This window comes from Ovis canadensis, chromosome 4 (assembly GCF_042477335.2).
Source record: "Ovis canadensis isolate MfBH-ARS-UI-01 breed Bighorn chromosome 4, ARS-UI_OviCan_v2, whole genome shotgun sequence".
NCBI classification, from domain to species: Eukaryota; Metazoa; Chordata; class Mammalia; order Artiodactyla; family Bovidae; genus Ovis; species Ovis canadensis.
Genome location: NC_091248.1, coordinates 118,526,835 through 118,549,260, shown reverse-complemented (window position 1 = coordinate 118,549,260; position 22,426 = coordinate 118,526,835). Strand labels below are relative to the sequence as shown.

General features: G+C 44.6%; 1 protein-coding gene across 1 annotated transcript in view; it reads left to right on the top strand.

Annotated features, from left to right (window-relative positions):
* The window catches only part of SLC37A3 (solute carrier family 37 member 3), a 49,426-nt gene extending 35,782 nt beyond the window's left edge, over positions 1-13,644 (top strand). The window contains exons 10-15 of the mRNA XM_069588553.1: positions 982-1,123; positions 3,490-3,591; positions 4,189-4,236; positions 5,148-5,299; positions 10,230-10,295; positions 12,277-13,644. Of these exons, the coding sequence (XP_069444654.1) occupies positions 982-1,123; positions 3,490-3,591; positions 4,189-4,236; positions 5,148-5,299; positions 10,230-10,295; positions 12,277-12,369 (603 nt within the window). The 3' untranslated portion in view covers positions 12,370-13,644. The remainder of the gene's footprint in view (positions 1-981; positions 1,124-3,489; positions 3,592-4,188; positions 4,237-5,147; positions 5,300-10,229; positions 10,296-12,276) is intronic.
* The last annotated feature ends 8,782 nt before the right edge of the window (positions 13,645-22,426 follow it).

Below are 22,426 nucleotides of genomic sequence, written 5' to 3'. Positions count from 1 at the left end.
CCTTGCTATCCCTTTGTATTTCACAAGCTATTGTTCCCTGCCATGGACAGGGTATAAAGGGAATCTGGTGAACTTAATCCCTTTGTCTTTGTGGCCGGCTGTCTGGACAAAATGCACTCGTGGTTGAGATTTGGCTCTCTAGGGGGCGGCGGTCCTGCCAGGAAAGCCCCTTTAAAACAAGTGATACCTAGGGAATAAGTGGCAGCTCCAGGGAAGAGAATATACTAGCCAGACACCCTTTGAAGTGAGTCTCTCTGCTCCTCCCCCTCTTCCTTTGATGCTGAATGTCAGGATTTCCTGGTAATAATGTGTTGAATATAGGTTTCTCAGCCCCACTGCCATGTTATGGGAGCTCTTGCTCCTCAACCTAGAGCCACAAGGCCCGTGATGATCCTCTGCTTTCATTTTTGACTCAGCTTTCAGAAACTACCCTATGAAAGTAGTTTTCATGCTGATGCTTTTCTTAGACCTTTGGAACTAGAATCCAGTCACTTTGCTTTGCATTGGTCATCATATTAACTTCGAAGGAAGGAGAACCTGAAAGGGTTGACTACCTGCAGTAAAAGCTGTGATGTTCACTGGATTCGTTTGCTTATGGTTAGTGCTCCTCGGTGGCATGAATACCTTTTATCTTTATCTAAATAAAGAAATGTGAGTCCATGCCCTGCCTTATGGTTCAAAATACCAGGTTGCTTCTACCAGAAAGCTAAAAGGAGAAGAAAGTGGGGACAGTTAGGGAGTAGTCCTCTGTGTTTTTAATCCCAAGGCTTATTATACTACCTTTCTAGACGCTAAGTTGGGAGGAGAGAGGAGGAAGACTAGGACAAGTCAGGCAATGGGAATTCATAGGAACATTCAATTTTAAAATCAGGTACCATGCGGCCCCAGCTCTTCTGCCTTGTTTTGCTGTTTAATTGCATTAGAGCGGTGGTTACACTGTGCTGTTCGCTCCTTGCTGACAGCTGGGTGTTTTCCTTGTAGTATTCACTGGCCTACGCGTGCTTGAAGTTAGTGAATTACTCCTTCTTCTTCTGGTTGCCCTTTTATCTGAGTAACAACTTTGGATGGAAGGAGGCCGAAGCTGACCAGTTGTCCATCTGGTACGACGTCGGAGGAATTATAGGTACGGCCAGTGAAGCATCTTTTCCTCTAGCAAGAGTGAGTCACTAGTCAGATTTTATTGGGTTATGAAATCTGGCATCATTTAAAGTTTTATCACTTATTCCACAGCCCTTTTTCCTAAACTGTCCTACTGGTAAATAGCCAGACTCTTAAAAAAAAAAAAAAGTCCATAGAAAAGAAGACCCAGCCTGCGGCAGCCCTGTGATATAGAGTTCTTTTTTTTCAGTCCTTTGTTGCGGGATCAGTTCTTTTGTCCTGGGACGCACTGGGATGTTGCTTTCTCTGATCTCTTTAAGTATACTTTAAGAGCCTTTTGTATACTCCCAGGGATCGCTTAGCTCTAAAGCTAATTGTATGTTAGAGATCCGAGTTATGTTCGTTTACCTATCACCCACAGCCGAAGAAGGGAAACATACTAGCTTGGTGTACTGACTGTCGGATCGTAAAGGTAGGAATAATAGCAGGGGTTATTTTGTTTTGCATTTGCTTCCTTGTACACAGCAGACTTTAATAGTGACTTTTTGCTATAGCTGGAAGCATCAACAAGGAAGTGGGAAACTTTAAAGTCAGACAGACGTACAGCATGCATGTTACTGGGTACCACCTACGTGGCTGTGGCAGAACCTTGGTAGGCTTTCTGTAATGTTTACATGTAGACATGTGGACAGACTGAACTGCCCTGCGCATATGAAAGCACAGTGTGCCCTTAGGCTGTTACTGGGTTTGAACTTGTGCGTCCCATTCTTTTAAAGTTGATTTTACTTATTTATCATTTTTGGCTGTGCTGGGTCTTCGTTGCTGCCTGGGTTCTTTTTCTTCCCTCTGGTTGCAGAGAACAGGGGCTGCTCTCCAGTTGAGGTACACAGACTTCTCCTTGCTGTGGCTTCTCTTGTTGCAGAGCACAGGCCCCAGGGCAGTGGGCTTCAGCAGTGGCAGCCTCCGGTCTGTACAGCACAGACTCGGTAGTTGCGGCACATGGACTTAGTTGTTCCGTGGCATGAGGGGTCCTCTCAGATCAGGGATCGAACCTGTGTCTCCTGAATTGGCAGGCGGATTCTTCACCACTGAGTCATGAGGGAAGCCCCACAGCAGATTTTAATAGTGACTTTTTGCTATAGCTGGTCACTCAGTTGTGTCTGACTCTCTCTGACCCCATGGACTGTAACCCGCCAGGCTCCTTTGTCTTTAGGATTGTCCAGGCAAGAATACTGGAGTGGGTTGCCATTTCCTTCTCCAGGAGTTCTTTCTGGATCAGGGATTGCACCCACGTGTCCTGCATTGGCAGGCAGGTTCTATACCACTGAGCCACCAGGGAAGCCCAAACAAGGAAGTAGGAATCTTCAAAACCAGATGGATATACAGAACGCACGGTAGTGGGCACCACCTACATGACTGTGGCAGAACCTTGGTAGCCTGTCTTTACCTTTAGATCTGTGGACAGACTAAACTGCCCTCAGCGCATAAAAATACAGTGTATCCTTAGGTGATATGCTGTTACTGTATCTGAACTTGTGTGCCCTCATTCTTAGACTCAGAGCCAAAGGTGAGGATGCTGCCTTTAGACTTGCACATACTTCTGTGTCCTGAACAGATTCTGATGAGGGTGTGCCAGATGTCCCAGTGCCCCGAGATTCCAAACAGGACTGTATCTGAATGTGACTGTGTTGCTTCAAGGATCCACATCACCTCTTCTTCTTCTTTTTAACTGTTTATTTATTTGGCTGCGCTGGATCTTAGTTGTAGCACTCGAGACCTTCAGTCTTCATTGTGGTATTCGGCTCTTTAGCTGCCACATGCAGACTCTTCAGTTGCAGCATGTGGGATCTGGTTCCCTGACCAGGGATTGAATTTAGGCCACCTGCATTGGGATTGCAGAGTCTTAGCCACTGGACCTCCAGGGAAGTCCTCCACATTAACTTATTTTAAACATCTTGACCTATTAGTTTTTGCCAAACCATAATTGCTGCATTTAATTTTAGTGAATATTTATGTTCACTCATAACCTGTGACACACAGAGTCTCATTAATTATCTTTCAAATAAAAAGCAGGTGGGGGGAAAGGCAAGAAAAGACTTCACAGCTGATCGGAGAAGGGAAAACAGCAAGGAACAGTGAGGGTGGGTCTGATGATTTTTCCTGATTTTGGTGTCTGACTGGTGGTCTGTCCCCATCTGCCATCATGTGAGTTGACAGGTGATCTTTCTAAAAGCAAATTATGGAGGAGATTTTTTTAGGAGAGTCAGCTGTCTTGTTGGATAGACCAGTGTTAGGATCTTGCCGGCGGGTGGAGGGTACGTGGTAAGCAAGAGTCAGGTAACTAAGCTAATTTCGAGATGCTGACTGGGTTGCACCTCTTTGTGCTGGAAGGTGGAACGCTGCAAGGCTTCATCTCCGACATGTTACAGAAGAGAGCGCCGGTGTTAGCTCTCAGTCTGCTTCTGGCCATCGGGTCCCTGGTTGGATACAGTCGTGAGTATTTCCTTGCAGCTAAACTGTTTGCCTCATCTCTTAGGACTAAGGCATTTACTTGCCTCGAGTCAGTGATCAGCCCTGGGGAGGTGGTTGAGACCAGGCGCCAGGGCATAAATGGGATCTTTGTATTGTCCTGTGAACAGTGGTAAAAGTACCATTACGTAGTTTTATTTGCATTGGGGAGGAAACTGGCATCTCTTGTGCTTTGTCGGTTTGTTTAAAAGCTTGCTTGGGAGTGTATATGCTTTGTCCAAGGGTAGGCTCCAGCGGTGCAGCATTAGAGCCAATAAAACAATAAAAGGGACAAGATTTCAAAAGAGGAAAGATGGTAATTAGTAGGTTTGGTATCTGTCCCTTAAGATGCTGCTGAGATAGGAGTTTTCCTGTAGCTTTTAGAAGTCACAGTAGCTTGAGCACCAGCCAGAGGCAGACATTACAAATAAAAGTCGGGAGAGGTGGTGATGGAGCCGTATCCGCTTGCTATCTTGGGGAGATCTGTGAGGTCATGGGAATCCAGGCCTCTGTGTACTGTTGGGAGGAGACACACGTACTGCGCTCCTCACGTCATCACCCCGTGCCTGTCTTTCCTTGCAGGTTCTCCAAACGACAAGTCCATCAATGCGCTTCTGATGGCTATCACAGGTACGGCACAGGCTCCATTTCACTGTCTTGTTCCTCTGTAAATAAAAAGGGAAAAAGGAAACTGCTCCTTCAAGCTGAGCTATTCTAAAGCCTTAATTATAGAAAATTCAGGTGGTAAAGGAAAGATGCGTCCCCCAGATCCTGCTTCTCTGCTCTCACGTGACCGCCTCAGTCCTGATGTGGCGGAAGCCGTCCCTTAGAGATTTCCTCCGATTTTTGGTTGCGGCCCACACCCGCTGATATCACTCCCGGAAGTGGTGTAGGAAGAATGCCCCGCTGGAAACCAGTTCACCAACTTTCAAGAAGTCCAGTATAGCTGGTTTTTCCTTCTATGTTGGAATTGGTCAGTATTTCTTCCCTTGAACCCCAGATGAATCAGTTGAGTGCCATTAGAGACCATGTTACAGAAAAACTCCTATTAAATTTGAGCTCATGGGATAGTTGAAGCTGCTGCTGCTCTGTGAGACTCTTGGCCCTGACCGCGCTCATTCCTGTGACAGCCTCACCGAGAACAGTGGCAGATGGAACCCCTTGCACTGTTTAAATCGCTTTTTCTCCTCTCTCTCTCTTTCTCGCTGTTTGGTTGAATTTGGGTATTCAGATACTCTGACTCATCTCTGCCATAATAGAATTTGATAAACCAGTGCAGACAGTTGTCAGTGAATGCACACTTCACTGGATTAGAGAGGTCTGTGTTCACTGTTTTCTAGAGGAAAGTGGATGCTAACTAAGATGTTACATCTGGGGGAGTTTCCATTTTTACAGGTAATTTTGCCCCCTTCTTTCTGTTTCTCTCCAACATACCAGTTAGAGTATTGGGATTAGAGTTTACGTAATTCTCAATGGATTCCTAACGCGTTGTTACGAGTAGTGTCTTAATACTTAAGAACCTGTTCTGTTTCTGACTTTAGGATTCTTTATTGGTGGACCTTCTAATATGATTAGCTCTGCTATTTCTGCGGACCTGGGTCGTCAGGAGCTGATCCAAGGGAGCAGTGAGGCTTTGGCGACCGTCACTGGGATCGTTGATGGAACCGGGAGCATTGGAGCTGCGGTGGGCCAGGTGAGAGGGCAGGGAGGGCTGGATAGGGAGTGTTTAGCGGTGGGAGGGCCTACCCCCGCCTGCAGGGCCACGGTAGGTGGCGCTCTCGTGCTGTAGTACGCTGTACTAAAAGCCTTGGGTTCTTAGTGACCTAACATGGAAGGCCCCTCGACATTTATCAGTTCGTCCCCTCCACTTTTACCTTCAGATTCTTCCTGTCTAGAAAGAAGTGAACACTTAGTAAGACAGATCCTTCAGTCCCTGCTGCCCACCGCCTCCTCTTCCAGCCTGAACTTGGCACTTCAGGGAGGCCAGGAGACCCATGCTTCTCATTACCCCGCACTTGACACACAGGCCCCAGCTCTCCCACCCTCCAAACACAGACATACACACGTTCTTCCCACACATCCCCGCCAGAAATTGCCATGGACCCTGCGGCTTCCCTGAGATGCTTCCTCTGCTTCCTACAACTGTGTTTCAAAAGACAGTTCATAAATGTCTTACGTCAGAATCAATCTGGGAACTCATTAAAGTACAGAACAGTTAGCTTACTGTGGACTCGCTGAATGAGGGCCTGGGGATCTGTATTTCAACAAGCCATCCTGGTGAGTCCTGTGTACTCGATAAAGTTTGAGATCTTCTAGGTTAAGAGTGGCCTACTGTAGGTAGTCAGAACTGTTGTCTCTTTTTTTTGGCTGTGCTGCACAGCGTGTGGGATCTTAGTTCCCCAACTGGGCGTCGAACCTGCACCCCCTACATTGGAAGCGTCTTAACCACTGGACCGCCAGGGAAGTCCTTGTCAGAAGCATTCTAATTGATCTTTCTTGCTTTTGTTCAGCTTCAGAAAGGCATTGTTTCTCTGGGGCAGTCATGAGTATTTGTCTCTCCTGGGGTATACCACTCTCAGTCATTGAGTGCTAATTTTGTAAAATGTAGAGTTGAGAATCAACTGCATGGATAGAATATCTGAAACTATGGCAGTGGTGTGATGTTTAATGGGGAAAGAAAATATGGGCAAAACCTCAGAGGATGCCCAGTGGTCACAGAAACAGGAAGCCAGAATTTGAGGGGTGGGGGTGTTACTCAGATCATAAATGAAGAGAGGTCGGGAGAAAGAGAATGGAAGGAAAAAGGCTTGTAGTTTTGACACTGAGGTCAGTAGATGGCCTTGAAGATTGATGCTTTGCTCGCTTAATGGGGTTGGACCACTGGTATCTGATCGTGAGTGGTTAATACAAGAGCAGATGTTGCTGGAGATTGTTGTTGTTTAGTTAGTCGTGTCTGGCTTTTTGTGACCCCCGTGGATTGTAGCCCACCAGGCTCCTCTGTCTATAGAATTTCCCAGGCGAAAATACTGGAGCGGGTTGCCATTTCCTTCTCCAGGGGATCTTCCCAACTCAGTGATGGAACCCGCATCTCTTGCACTGGCAGGTGGGTTCTTTACCGCTGTGCCGGCTGGGAAACCCGCTGCAGGAGATATACCAACTGAATGCGCACCTCTCCCTGGTCATGCAGCGCGTGCTTATTTGTTACTGTCTGTCTCTCCCACTAAGATGAGCTTCACGAGGCAGTGTTTTGGGTTTCGCTGTCACCCCAGTCCTAGGAAGGGTGCCTGGCACACAGGAGACGCTCAGGTACTTGTTGAATGGTTGTAGAAAGAATGATTTATAGGATCAGGGTGTTAGCTTATTTGATTATGGAGCTAAAGGGAAAAAGGAAAACTTAGCAAAGGTAGGAGGACTCTGTTTTCTTGCTATGCTCTGGAGTAGGAGCTAAAAAATGCTACTGGCCACCCGTTCAGATGTCTTTGTATGAAGGGTATTGGGCATCCTTTTCTGAAATGACTGTATTTTAGATTTTCCTTCTTAGCTAATGTTTTCTTCGTTAATCAGATGGATGGATTGTAATGAACATTTCAAGGAGTTTCTTTTTAATTAGAATGCCTGCTAGTCTTAAGATCCCTAACTAGGAACTCGGGGTCAGCGTTAGACTGACTTTCACGGTTTTAGAAGCAGAATCAGGAGAGTAAATCATTGTTTGCTTTACTTATTCCCCTGGTGTGTTGAGTTTTGAATGATTTCTTACTGTTTGAGGTATAAAACCCCAAACTTCATGACTTAATGTTAAAAACTTCACACTCCCCTGGGTGGTCCAGTGGTTAAGACTCCTCACTTCCACTGCAGGGGGCACAGGTTCAGTACCTGGTCAGAGAACTAAGATCCTCCATGCCGCACAGTATGGCCAAAACAAAAACAAAAATTCTGTAAACTTGGTCCCTAGCACTCGCCTGATTCACATTGAATAGCTTTGTTCTCCCAGCCTTTCCTTGACTTCCCAAGAAAAATACTGCTTTCTCCTGCTGGTTTCCACAGCAGTTGGTGCATGCCTGTGGTAGAACAGTTGCCGTGGTGTTTCACACTGACTGGCTGATTGATCCCCTGTATCAGACTCTGCCTTCCTTGAGGATAGAACCGTGCTGTGTCCTTCCTCTTCGCGTTCCCAATGCTTAATATGTTTTTGACACACAACAGGGGTTCAGTAGGTTAAACTGCAGTGTTTTCCCAAGAGAGATGAGAACAAATGTCCACATAAACATTTTTACAGAAATGTGTTTCATAGCAAATGATTATTTATAATAGCTAAGAAGTAGAAACATCCTTACGTCCATCAACCGATGAATGGATAAGTAAAATATGATATATTCATATCAGTTCAGTTCAGTCGCTCAGTCGTGTCCGACTCTTTGTGACCCCGTGAATCGCAGCATGCCAGGCTTCCCTGTCCATCACCAACTCCCGGAGTTCACCCAAACTCATGTGCATTGAGTCGGTGATGCCATCCAGCCATCTAATGGAGTATTATTTGGCAGTTCAAGAGAAATGAAGGTTTGATAGATGCTACAGTATGGATGAACTTCAACTCTATTATGCTAAGTAAAAGGAGCTAGTCACCAAAGACCACCTATTTATGTGATTTCATTCATATGAGATACCCGGAATAGGCAAATCTATAGAGAAAGAAATTAGATTAGTGGTTGCTTTGGGTTGGGTGGGTCTGGAGAGTGATTCCTAATGGGTTTCTCTTGGGGTGATGAAGATGGTCTCAAATTAGATTATGGTGATGGTTGCACAACTCTGTAAGTATACTAAAATCCATTGAGTGATATGAGCTTAGTATTATGTAAATTGTATGTCGGTAAAGCTATTTAAAAGATAAAGTAGCATTCAGAGAGTTTGGAGGGCCACTGTGCTTCCTCTGAGGGGTGATTACACCTCAGCTTTTTTGTTTTCCATAAGGCCATCCATGCTAAATCACTCATGCTAAATTAAATCTCCTCTAATTTCTCCCACTTAAAAATTTTACTAATAATGTGATCAAAGAACAGGGGTTAAATGATCATGTTGGGTGGTCAGCTGAGTTTTGAGAAGGGTACCAAGACCATTCATTGGGGAAAGAGTGGTTTCTTCACTAAAAGGTGCTGGGAAAGCTGGATGTACACATTGCAGAAAAATGAATTTGGACCCTTACCTTACATTATGTACAGGAATTAACTCAAAATGAATCACATACCTATAAGAGCTAATAAATCTCTTAATAAGAATTAATAAAACCCTTAGAAGAAAACATAGGGACAACTCCTTATGACAGATGTGTACCAATGGTCAGTGAACCCCTGAAAAGATTCTTAGCATCCTTAGTCTCTTAGGGAAATGCAAAGGAGAAACATGAACTACCACTTCACACCTGATTAGGATGTCTGTAATTAAAGCAAAGTAGAACAAAGTAGTAAGTACTGGTGAGGATGTGGAGAAATTCCATACAGTGCTGGTAGGAATGTAAAACCACACAGCTGTTGTAGAAAATGCTATGATGGTTCCTCAAAAAGGCAAACATTAACTTATGACCTGGAGTTCCACTCCAGGTAAGCTGTACTCCAAAGACTTGAAGACAGTTTCAGTTATTTGTTTGCCATTATTCATTGCAGCATTATTCATAATAGCCACAAGGTGGAAACAACTAAAATGTCCATGGATAGATGAATAGATAAACAGAATGTGGTATATCTATGCAGTAGAATATTATTCAGCCATAAAAAGGAGTGGAGTTCTGATGTGTGCTTCATGAATGAACCTTAACAACATTGTGTTGAATGAAATCAGCTGCACACAAAAGGACAGATTGGGTGGTTCTGCTTAACACAAAATACCTAGAATGGGCAAATTCATAGGAATAGAAAGCAGATTAGAGTTTGTCAGGGGCTGAGGAGACGGGCCATGGAGAGTTCTTGCAGAGAGTTCATAGGTGCAGAGATTCTGTTTGGGGTGATGAAAAAGTTTGAAAATAGGTAATGGTGATGATTGTGCAAAGACATGAATGTATTTGGTGCTGCTGAGTTGTATGTACAATGAAAGTTTGCTAAAATGGCAAGTTGTATGTTATATGTATTTTACCATAATTTTAAAAAAGAAAATGGGTTAAAAGCTACTGGGTACTTTTTAGTAATTGAAAATAAAAGAATATGCTATAGAGTGTCGAAGTCATGCAGTAATCCTGTGAGCAAATAGTGTATGAAAAATGAGTGGTATACTTAAAAGATGAAGTATTTTTAAAAGCATCAGTTACAGTACCTTTCACTGGAAGAAGCGATGATGAAACAGAAGTAGCTTGAGGTTGTTCATCATTCTCTCTTAATAGCAAAGTGAAAAAAATATAGACCTCTTGGACTTAGGCCTTCCATTCCATTTTTTATTTGGATTCTGCCAGCTTACCAAACGAAGGCTGTCAGTAAAGCTTAATTAGGAGCACGCATATGCAGGAGCACTAAAAACTGTGAAACGTTATACACACCCTGACTCCTTTCTCATTTTCTAGAAGAGCCATGTTTCATCTACTTTTTAGCCACTTCATTTTATTAATTTATTATATTGTGATTTCTTTTTTTCCCTTTTAGTATTTGGTGTCTTTGATCCAGGACAACCTGGGATGGATGTGGGTTTTCTACTTTTTCATTCTTATGGTAAGTATGTGCCTCTTCTTCTTCTTCTTTTTTTTTTTTATAAACTAGTAGTTTTTTTCCCTTAAGATTTACATATTTATTTTATTACTGATCTTTGGCTGTGCTGGGTCTTCTGCTGCGTGGGCTTTTTTTAGTTGAGGTGAGCAGGAGCTCCTCTTTGTTGTGGTGCGTGGGCATCTCATTGCAGTGGCTTCCTTTGTTGCAGAGCACAAGCTCAGTAGTTCTGGTGCCCAGCCTTTTTCTCCGCATCATGTAGGATCCCAGATCAGGGATCGAACCTGTGTCCCCTCTACTGGCTGGTGAATTCTTAACCACTAGTCCAACAGGGCAGTCTTTAGCTAGTAGTTTTTTAAAGTAAATGAGTTCAAAACATTTACTTAAATCACTGTTTGTTTTTTTATTTGTTTGTTTGTTTTAACATTCAGAGTAGTCTTTTTTGTTGTTGAATAATTGGCTTAAAACAAATGGCATGCATTTGAGATATAAAATTCCGGAAGGTTTAACATATGTCCATACACACCTGTGAAAACATTATCCGGATCAGGGCAGGAAGTGTCCGTCACTCCCCAAAGTTTCCTCACGGCCCCTGTGTCATGCCTGTGCCCCACTTCTCTTCGCCATCCCACCTTTCTCCACCGGGCAACTGCTGGCCCACGCTTCTGTTGCTGTAGACTACTCTGCATCTTCTTGCGCCTCATACGCATGGAATCATACACTCCATGTCTTTGTCAGCTTCCTCCAGTCAGCATAAGCATTCTGCAGTTCATCCGTGTTGTTGGATGTGTCAGTAGTTCATTTCTTCTTGCAGTTAGGTTAAATCACTTCTTAAGCCAGCAACACTGCTGACTGCTTTTAAAGATTCTTTTGTGAAAAATAGCGTCTTCCTATTCTAAAAGACACATTCATTTTTCAAGGAAGGAAAGGGCTGTTACGTTTGCCCTTGACCTGAGTCTAATGAGTATTGTCATTCATGATTCCAGAAAAAATGATGAGAGACTTACATCTGCAACTGTTAATCAGGGTACTCTTCCGGGGTACTCTCTGTCACTAAATATAATTTGGGAATTCTGAAGGAAATGTGTATGCCAAACCACGTAGGGTTAAAAAAGAAGCATTACTATAATTAACACTGTGGCGTGCAAGTTCTAAAATGAACCTTGAGTCTCTTGAGAAAATATCTGTTGCACCTTAGATATTCTTCGCTGGAACTCTGTATTTTCTGGGAAACAGCCAATACAAAATAAGGCCTTGTGCTTTCAAAACATTGCTCTCTGTTGAATAAGCACGTGACGTGTTCTTACCACGTTATTGAGACAGTGCTCGAGACTGGTCTACTTGAGAGTCTGGTGACAGCTTCGTGCACCAGAGGGTGTATTTAGTATCCTTCCCCTCAGTTGAGAGTATCCTAATTGGAGGCAGCCTCCATCGCCCAAGTCCAGACATTGTCCTCCAGCCTTGTCCAAAGGGCCTTGGAGACAGCTCAGCACCTGGAATCCCCTGGAGCAGCCTTAAGGCTTATGTTCTCTGCTATCACAAAGGATGCTTCCGTTAGCTTCACTGGTTTCTGGCTCCTAAAGGCTTGGCCCTATAACTCTTGTGTTCCTCTTCTGATATCCGCCCTAAGCAGAGGGAGATATCTCCTGATGTACCTGCTGGTCTGATCATACCAGAAATTGTCATGGAAAACAGAATCTGTAGGAAGAAACGCTGTTTGAAATCTGAGCTCCAGTATCAATTCTCTGCTCTACTTATAGCAAATTATTTCATTAGGTTCTTTTTTTGAGGAGACTGTAATGTTACATTAAGTATTTTGTTACAGTAACTGTAATTTTCAAAATCATTTTCTGTTTCATTAAAGATTGAGTTATCTTTGTACGAAGTCAAAAAGAATGTAGTCCAAATTCCTTATTATGTTCAAACGATGAAGCGCTAACAGAATTAAATTATCACTGCACATTTAATGCTCTTTTTCTCTTCACAGACAAGTTGCACAGTTCTGTTTATTTCACCATTAATAGTGAGGGAAACATGCTCCCTTATGCAAAGACGACAAACTCGCATATTGAGTGAGTGACTGACTGGTGCCCACAAAAGAACGTCCGGACTCTTACTTCTTTTAATTCACCCTATTTTGGGTTTGTCTTAACTCCAACATAACCTCAGATTGTCGGGCCTCTTTCAGCAGTGTCAGCCCCCGGAGATGCTGACCAGTTGAAGGCTGGGTGGCTTTTTCTACACTACAGGAATTAATGATTTTTATTTATCGCTGTTGTTCCGTGAATGTACCGAATGGCCTGTGAATCTGCCAGCAACTCTGTTGGCCTGTGGAGGTTCATCCTTTTAACCGTAAATGCTTTATTGAACTTGGACCCTTGTCTGGAAAGCTAAGTGACCATGAGGCGGTCGTGCCCGGTTTGTAGCAACGACACGTTCCACGAATAGAAAGGATCGTTGCATTTTGCTTCGGTCATGAGTTTACAGAGAGCAGCTCATCTCTGAAGCATCACATCCTGGTACAGCACTCCAGCTGGGTCCAGCGTAAGCCTGTCTTGGACAGAGAATCCCTTAGTTAAACTCTTAAGTGGGAAAAGTCACACTACGTGCCAAGTGGCTCAGTTACTTTGTGTCTGCTCTGAAGTCGATCAGCTCCGGAAGCAGAAATATCTTCCAGTGATTGTCAGCTGTTCTCCTCCACCTTCGTTCAGAATTACCTTCAACTCCTGAAAGTCTTTTGGCTTCCTGTCAAGGACCATGAGGTACCTCAGTTGTGAACATTCCAGGATGTAATTTATAACCGAAGTACTCAATCCCAGGCTTGTTCTCTGGGAACTTTTTAGGATCCACTAGGAAGCCAGTTGGCTTAGCCCTATTTTCAGAGGCTTGGTCTCTGTCATACCCGGGTTCCTTGCGTTACCTCAGCAGAAGACTAGAATTAGAGAACAAGGAAAGACCATTTGGCCTTCTATGCATGAAGTACATGATGTTGAATCACAGTGGATTACTAGGGCCTGAGAGGTATCTAGATATCTATTCTTTAGATGTTTGTAGAATATACATCTTCAAGGCTGTGAATTCTATACTAATTATCAATATTTTAAGGTCATCCTGTATATATATTTTAAATTATGAAAGTGAGCAGGCGAAAAATGTGCAATTTTGAGGGCTGCCTAATTTACATGGAGTTAGGGGAAAATTTTCAACCTCTTGCTTTATACTCTCAAATGTGTGTTTATGAACTTGTTAATGTTATTTAATCAAGCAGACTTCCAATCAGTTAACTGCTCATTACTGACAGAAAGGGAAACTTTTGAAACACAGAAAGGGAAAATAAATTGACTTTTATAATAAATATCTGTCCGTCTGGTTATTTTCTTTATACTCTGAGCTCCGCATTGTAGAATGTGACTCATGCCTGGAGAGTTCGTGCTCCTGAGTGTCCCCTGCTGACCAGCCACTGACCCCGCTGGACTGCCGGATTGTACAGGCCTATGTCTGCTGCCCTCTGAAAAAGCCTCCCCTTCTTTGTGCAGGCCTGTGCTGTTTGGATGAGTGGCCTAGCTGTAGTTTAAGAATCGTCTGTGGGTGAAGCCCGTTTTGGTTATTTAGCCTCTTGGTGACCTTTGGCTGAGAGAATTTCCTCTCCCCTGCCATGTAATCAGTGTGGTCACACCTTCGTATCCTGACACCAACCATTGTTTTCTTGCCCCAGTTTAAACTTAGCTGGACGAGTGTTCCTCTGACCTCTCTGTAGCCCCCAAGCTGTACCTGCAATGAAATTATAAATAAAATAACTCCTTGGCATTGAATGAATTATATCTTGCACTACGGGTAGATTGCCTATTGTTCTGGTTCTGGCAGTCTACGTGCGGATTAGCTTTAAAGAACTCATAAGAGTTGACCTCACGTTCTTGCTGTTTTTCCCTTGAGGAAAAGGCCATCATGAAGGTAGTTTGGAAAAGCGTTCTCTGAGGCCTCGATCTCTGACAGGATGCTCTGGCCTGCCTTTTCTGGTCGCGTGGTGGTTTCTGTTCTCCTTCTGTGGATACTAAGTTGCTTCAGTTGTGTCCTATTTTTTTGTGACCCCATAGACTGTAGCCCACCAGGCTCCTCTATCCGTGAGATTCTCCAAGCAAGAATACTGGAGTGGGTTGCCATTTCCTCCTCCAAGGGATCTTCCCGACCCAAGGATCGAACACACGTCTCTTCCATCACCTGTGCTGGCAGGCAGGGTTTTTTTTTTGCCACTAGCACCACCTGGGAAGCCCTTTCTCCTTCCTTATAATTTCAAAGGGAGAAGGGCCCCTCTCCACTCCGGCTTTCTTTGCTGCTTCCTGGAGGATGGTCCCCACGGTCAACACTCACAAGTGTCTTGAGGGCCCACCCCTTTGTGTGTTATGTTCAGCGAGACAGAGGGTACAAGATGTTCTTGTCCACTCCTTCCCTCTCCTTTTCAACCTTCGACGTCCTCCCATCTCCCACGTAGGTAGCTGACACAGCCCTTTCTTATCCCGACTAATTCTTCTGACTTATGTCCTATTTTCCTTTTCAAGACCAAGTCCTTTGCGTTAACAGATGGTATCTGCTGCCTTCCTGGCTGTTGTACTTCCTCCTCAACTAGGGAACTAACTGTATTTCCATTCATCCAGGACAGTCCTGGTTTACATCTGATGCTCTGACATAATGATGTCATAATTAACAGCGCCTCTCTGCTCTCCCAAGTATTCTAGTTTGGATATCTTACCCTTAACTTCTGACCTTTTTTTTTTGTATCACTACAGAAACAGTGCAACGGGATGTCATAGAACTTAGCGATCTCTTTTTTCTCATTCCTTTCTTAATCCTCCTCTTAAACTTGATGCCGGTAACCCCTTCGTCTTCTCCAGGACTTTTTTCCCTTTGGCTTTTACGGCATTTCAATGTATTGAATCTCCTTACCGCCTGTTTTTTTTTTTCACTGGGTTCTCTTCTCTGTTCATCTTCTGCTAGTTTCTGTAATAGGGGTCACCAGCTTTCCCAGAGAGCTGTTCTTAGATCCTAACAATAGTTCTGTTAAGTCCTAAAGAGAGGTATGGCACCTGTTTACATAATACTATCTGGTGTTTAGTTAAGAGCAAGTCTCAAGGGAAGTGAGCTCAACTTATGTAGCCTCAGTCCCCATCCTGTCCCCACCCAGACCACACTGCCAATTGCCTTCATGAATGGTTTTCAAATTTTCCTAAGTCAGAAGCCATTTTGAGAATCCAAAACACATGTACCCTCTCCCCAGATCAAACATTCAAGATTTGTTACAAGGGGGCTTCCGTGGTGGCTCAGTGGTAAACAACCTGCCTGCCAATGCAGGAGGCTCAAGTTCGACCCCTGATCCAGGAGGTGCCGCATGCCGTGGAGTGACAAGCCCGTGCGCCACAACTAGAGCCTGTGCTCTAGAGCTGCGACCGCAGAGGCCCGTGAGCCCCGGAGCCCGTGCTTCACAACTGGAGAAAAGCCCTCGCAGTGACGAAGACCCAGCACAGCCAAAAGTAAAAGCAAAATTATTAAAGAGGAAAAAAAAGACTTATTACAGGGTGTTCGGGGACCAAAACTTGAAGCCAATCCTTGGAACACAAAGTTAGAAACCTTGGTTGAGAGAATCGGGTGTACCTGTTTGCCCGAGGTTTCCCACAGCCCAGCTTCTGTCTATTTCTTAATTGAATCTCCCACTGTCCCTCTACACGAACTTGCTACAGAATCAGACTGGTCATCTTAACTGTTGTTTAGTTGCTAAGTTGTGTCTGACTCTTTTGCTTCCCCATGGACTGGAGCCTGCCAGGCTCCTCTGTCCATTGGATTTCCCAGGCAAGAATACTGGAGTGGGTTGCCATTTCCTTCTCCAGGGGATCTTCCCAACCCAGGAATGGAAACTTGTGTCTCCTGGATTGACAGGCAGATTCTTTACTGCGGAGCTACCAGGGAAGCCCAGTCATCTATTAGTTGGCTACAAATGGCAGTATTTATGTCTTTTTTTTTTTTTTTTTAAGGAAGTACCAGTTTTTTGGTTTGGTTTTTAGATGAAAAAAAGCTTAACTGTGATAGAATACATGTAACATAAAATGTATGCTCTTAACCATTTTAAGTGTACAGTTCAGTATTTACTGATATACTCACACTGTAGTGCTTAACGTCTTGTGTTGATTCACACTTTGTATCCATAATACCTCTTTTTAACTCTCTGTTTTCTGAGTCTTACTTTTCCTTCAAGTCTTGGCCAAGCAACATGTGGTCCAAGAACAGCTTCCCAGCCAGCCTTACTAGCATCCACTGTCTCGCCTTTTTTTGGTAGTGAGCGTAAGATTACTTACTTGGTGCTTAGCTGCTTACCTATTTTTATATCTGACTCTCCAAGGAGATTATTGGTCATTTTCTCCCAATGCCTAGTTTCTTGCATGGTTGGTGCTGAGTAAATGTTGATCATGTTGGAAAAGGTGGAAGGAAAATGAGAGTGGAAAGGGCATCTAGTGGGTGTGTCTTCCTGACCCTGCACCTTGCCCTTCCTCTTGCTTTAACTAGGATACCGCTTCCTGCAGTGAATGGCCAGGTTACTTAAATTGAAGTATAGTTGATTTAGAATGTTGTATTAGTTTCAGGTGTACAGCAAAATGACTCCGTTTTATATCTATATGTGTGTGTGTATCCTTTTTCAGATTTTATTCCTTTATAGGTTGTTAAAAAATATTGGGTAGACTTCCCTGTGCTATCCAGAGTATCTGTTTTATATATAGTTCTGTGTATGTGTTAATCTCCATGGAGCTTTTCCTGTTTACCCCCTTCTAATGCTCTTTCTTTCCTTTGAACTTCTTGAGCCATTGCAGGTAGACTATGAAGTCTGCCCGGGCTGAGTGGTTTTACTGCCTTATTTTATTCTCTGATTGTTTCTGGTTAAGTTGTCATTTCCTCAATTACATTGTGAATATGAAAGAGTCAACTCCATGTCCAAGGTTGCAGCAGCTATTTAATCAAGACAGCTGGTTTACCTTCCCGTGTGTGTGTTCATGTTCCCGTGTGTGAGTTCCCGTGTGTGTTCCCATGTGTTCATGTTCCTGTGTGTGTTCATGTTCCCGTGTGTGAGTTCCCATGTGTTCCCATGTGTTCATGTTCCCGTGTGTGTGTGCCCGTGTGTGTGTGTGCCCATGTGTGTGTGTGTGTTCGCTTAGTCACTCAGTCGTGTCTGTCTCTGTGACCCTGTGGACTGTAGCCTGCCAGACTCCTTTGTCCCTGGGATTCTCTAGGCAAGAATACTGGAGTGGGTAGCTGTTCCCTTCTCCAGGGGATCTTCCCAACACAGGGATCGAAACCTGGTCTCCTGCACTGCAGGCAGATTCTTTACTGTCTGAGCCACCAAGGAAGCCCCATCTTCCTTTTGCTTTTCTATAAATGCCCCAATCATTTCCTGTGACCAAGTTTGTTTCAGCATATATCCAGAATAAATCAGATTCTGTATGAAATTTATATGTGTGAACACAGATAATACAAATTAAATTGTTATATATGTGTTATAAATAATTCTAGGTGACTATGTATATATATAATAAAACTATGTGGTACTTTCAACTGCACACACGCATATAACTATATACAAATGTATGTGTAAGTCAAGACTAGCATTTGAAAGGGCATTCTGTGCTTAAGCCCCAGGGGTGTGGTCTTCCCACCATCACCAGAACAATGCTTCATGTGTGTGCACCTCTTTTATTTGTTTATTTTCAGCTTCTCATCTCCCTGGCCTCATTTCCTTCCTCCCTCCCTCCTTGCCTGCCTTCCTTCACACGACTTTTGCAGGTGCCCTCCTATCCATCGCTGTGTCCTACCCCCTGTGACGCAGGAGGGGATGGATCTGGTCCTTAGACTGGAGAGCTAAGGCTCCGAGAAGCTCATGGCTTTGCCCGGGGACACACATCTAATATCGGACAGCAGGACTGACTCAGAACCCAGGTCTTCTGACATCAGTGTTGGTTTCTGTGATGCCACGCGTCCTCTTCTCGTTTGACTTGAATCTTGTCCTAGGCTTCCTTCCAAGGTATATGGTGTGCTAAAGCTCTTGTCCTCTGAGCTGCAGTCCCGCAGGTGAGAGGCCGGCCAGACGCTGCGAAGCTTTGTCTTAAAACTGCCTGTCGCCTCGCTCCTGCTGCTGGGCTGAGTGCCCCTCCGCGCTCCAGGTTTGCCTTTTTAAAGAGCATCTCTTCCCTCTTTCCTGGTCCTTCCGCCTGAGGCTCGGGAAGATCTCCCACCCGACAGACTCTGGTCTTCCCTCCTCTCGGCCGTGGAGTGCCACGTGCCCACCTGAGCCAGCTCTGCCCCTTCGTCTTGACCACGGTCCCTACTCTTACCTTGTTCTTCATTCATGGCCAAGTTGCATAGCTTGTGGGATCTTAGTTCCCCAACCAGGGATTAAACTGGGTCCTGGCGGTGAGAACTCTTGAGTCCTAACCACTGGACCGCCAGGGAGTCCCCTTACTCGTCTTTCTTTTCTTAGGATTATCTGTTTGTGGCTGTGCTGGGTCTTCCTTCCTGCGTGGGATTTTCTCCAGGCGCAGCAGTGGGGTCTGCTCTCTAGCTGTGGTGCACGGCTTCTCACTGCGGTGGCTCCTCTCGTTGCAGAGCACGGGCTCTGGAGCACAGGCTCAGTAGTTGCGGTGCATGGGCTTAGTTGCTCTGCAGCACGTGGGATCTTCCTGGACCAGGGATCTAGCCTGCGTCTCCTGCACTGGCAGGCGGATTCTTTACCACTGACCCACCAGGGACGCGCCCACCCCCCTCCCCCGCCCCCGCGCCTCGGCTGCACCCTTCTTGCTAATGAATGTTTAACTCGCTTTGAATAACGGTCTTGCATCTAAAGTGCCATGAGTCAGCTTTTTCTCATCTGCCACTGCCCTCCGATTAAAGAAATAGCTTATTTTTCCTTTTTGTCCTTTCCGAAATTAGGTAACAAGTAAAATCATTTGCAACCATTTTAAATCCCCTTGAAGCCCAAGGAAGTTGCCATAACTTCATCATCAGTGAAATACTCGTAAAAATGCCACCCCTTTGGGTGAAAATGTTCTTGTGGATTGTAATAGGATAACTGAATTTAGGTAAAGCCTTTCATTTGAGCGCTTCTAAGGCCCTCAGCGTGTTTAATAGCTATCACCGCGCCCCAAGGAGTGACATCAGGATACGATTGTATGTGTCTATGCGTGTTTGCTTATTTACTTAGCATTTTGTTTGTTTTCTGAGGCTCATCATAGAGTTTCAGGAACCTAACTATTGCTGTGGATTCCATTAAAAGAAATAATACCTAAGGAGTAGCGTACATAACTTGCCTTTGTTGCATGGGATGAAGATGTTAAAGAGGTTACAAAAGGTAGAGAGACTGCTCTGGAACCAGGAGGGTGGGGCTAGGGGAGGAAGGAGCAGTGAGTGAAGTAGAGGCTGCAGGCAGACTCGTCCCCAAATGTGCCCCCAGGTGTGAGAGAGGTTTCGTCCTTGTTTGCATTACTAGGTCGATTCGCCTAAAGATGATGATTTCTGTGAACAAGGTCTTGGAGAGAAGATAATTTATTAGAGCTTTGAAAATTCCAAACAAGCCTGTGCCATGTCTGAGGGAAAGACCCTTAATTAAGACCAAAGCTCCCGCTCTTGGTCTCTGCAGTCACTTTGAGGCTGTTGAGACAGCGTCTGGATAAAGGGATGGGTTACTTAAGAGAAGAGCCTTTTAGAGAAAAGCCTAGCAAGATTTTTTTTTTTTAAGCCATCTTAGTTCCCTGACCAGGGATCGAACCCATCCGCCTGCAGTGGAAGCGTGGAGTCTTAACCACTGGACCACCAGGAAAGTCCCAAAAAACATTAGCAAGAGTGGCCCACAGGGATGACCAGCACTGGCCCCCTTCCCACGTGTGTCTGCTGTTTGGCTTTGGCACAGCACCTCACTTCATGCTGCAGGATCTAACTAATAAGGCGATTTATGAAAATCAGCATTTATATTTTCCTCTTTCTACTCCCCAACCCCCCAAAGAGACTGCTCTTTGCTCGGGGGCTCCTTTCTTTGCCTCAGTTGCTCACACCTCTGGCCTCAGCAGGGGGAGACAAAGTTCCAAAGACCCTGCCCACTGCACTTCATTTCATTATTACTTTACATCCATCGGCTTTGAAACCCTCCTGGCTAGTCATTCTCTCAGAAGTTCTCAGTCCACCCACCCGCCCCCATCCCCGCCCCACCAGCCTCTTATCACCACAGCCTGCCTGCTTCATTGAAAGATCAGGACTGTCCAGAGGGTCTCTGCTTGGACAAGTCTCTCTTCTGCACAGGAACTGAGGCCTTAATGTCACTCTAAATTCCACTCCTTTTGATTACCTGTTCTCCATCTCCCCCCGCCCCCGCCCTGCCCCCACCCCAGTTTGTCAGTTCTCTGGGCCTCTCTGGTGAGACTCTCGCCCTTGCTTTGCACATCAGTTCTCTGAGTGGATGCTCTACCCATGTGCCCCCCAGCCAGGCCCTCCCACATGAGGCCATTCGTTGTGGGAGTGCTCTCAATAGAAAATGAGTTCTACTGAGCGAAAGTCTTAACAGTTCTTCCAGTGGTCCTGATTCTCCCTTCCAAAACAACAGTGAAATTAAATTCAAGCCACGAAGTTAAAAGACACTTGCTCTTTGGAAGAAAAGCTATGACCAACCTAGACAGCATATTAAAAAGCAGAGACATTACCTTGCTAACAAAGGTCTGTCTAGTCAAACCCATGGTTTTTCCAGTAGTCAAATATGGATGTGAGAGTTAGACTATAAAGAAAGCTGAGCGCCGAAGAATTGATGCTTTTGAGCTGTGGTGTTGGAGAAGATTTTGAGAGTCCCTTGGACTGCAAGGAGATCCAACCAGTTAATCCTAAAGGAAATCAGTCCTAAATATTCACTGGAAGGACGGATGCTGAAGCTGAAATTCCGATACTTTGGCCACCTGATGCGAAGAGCTGATTCATTGGAAAAGACCCTGATGCTGGGAAAGATTGAAGGCAGGAGGAGAAGGGGATGACAGAGGATGAGATGGCTGGATGGCATCACCGACTCGATGGACATGAGTTTGAGCAAGCTCTGGGAGTTGGTGATGGACAGGGAAGCCTGGTACACAGTTCACGGGGTCGCAAGAGTCGGACACAACTGAGCGACTGAACTGAAAGCAAGACAGGTCTATATTTTCCCTTGATATATTGAAGACAACTTCCATCTTTCCCTTTCAGCTTTTTATGCTTCTAATCTTAAATCTTCATTGAAGCTATTCTCCCTGCCATTGCTTCCTGATCAAAGCTGACCATCTTCATTCTCTACTTTTGATGTTGTAACTACCTTCTTATTCTTTGAATTCTGTTTCTCTCCATTTTGATTCCCCCCCTTTCTTCCTAATCCTCAATCCTAAGAGAACTCTCCAGACAAAATTGTTTCATCTTCTGTGTTCCAGACACTTGTTCATACTCTATTTTTAGTTTTGTCATCACCTGTCTGCAAAACTCTAGCAAGTCAGGACTACCTTCTCATCATTTTGAAAAATCCTCTCCTACAGTGCAAGGCACATGGGAGGTAGAACTTAAATGTTTAATTTTCTCCGTGCCTGTTCTGGTACTTCTTTTACACGGTTCACTTCTTCATATTTTCCTAAAACCTCCCGATGACTACCAGATTTTTCTCACTAGCCTCTATTTATTACTCATTTTCCAATCTTAAATTGCCTGGTGATCACCCCCAACATCCTGCCAGCAGCCCAAAGTAATAGAGTTCATTTTCTCACCCCAGTTCTGGCAAAGCTACTTCCCACATACTCTCCTTCTGGTCTTGCTTAATAAGTTGCTTGAAACATTTCTGGGTAACCTTAGGCGTCAAGACACATTTTGATCCTTATTCATTAAGGGGCTGTCTTATTAAGTGACTGAGAATTTCCACTGAGCCCTAATTCTCACATTTCCTGAGCTGGCTTGAATTGTCAGTGGCAACACCATCAGCCCCAGGCTCACAGCCTTAAGGATACTTGCTGCCACATCTTTCCCTCGCTCCTTGTCCACAGTCTCCAGGTGTTGCTGATTCTTCCCCCTTGCTTTTCTTTTTTTAAGATTTTTATTGGGATGTGTAGTTG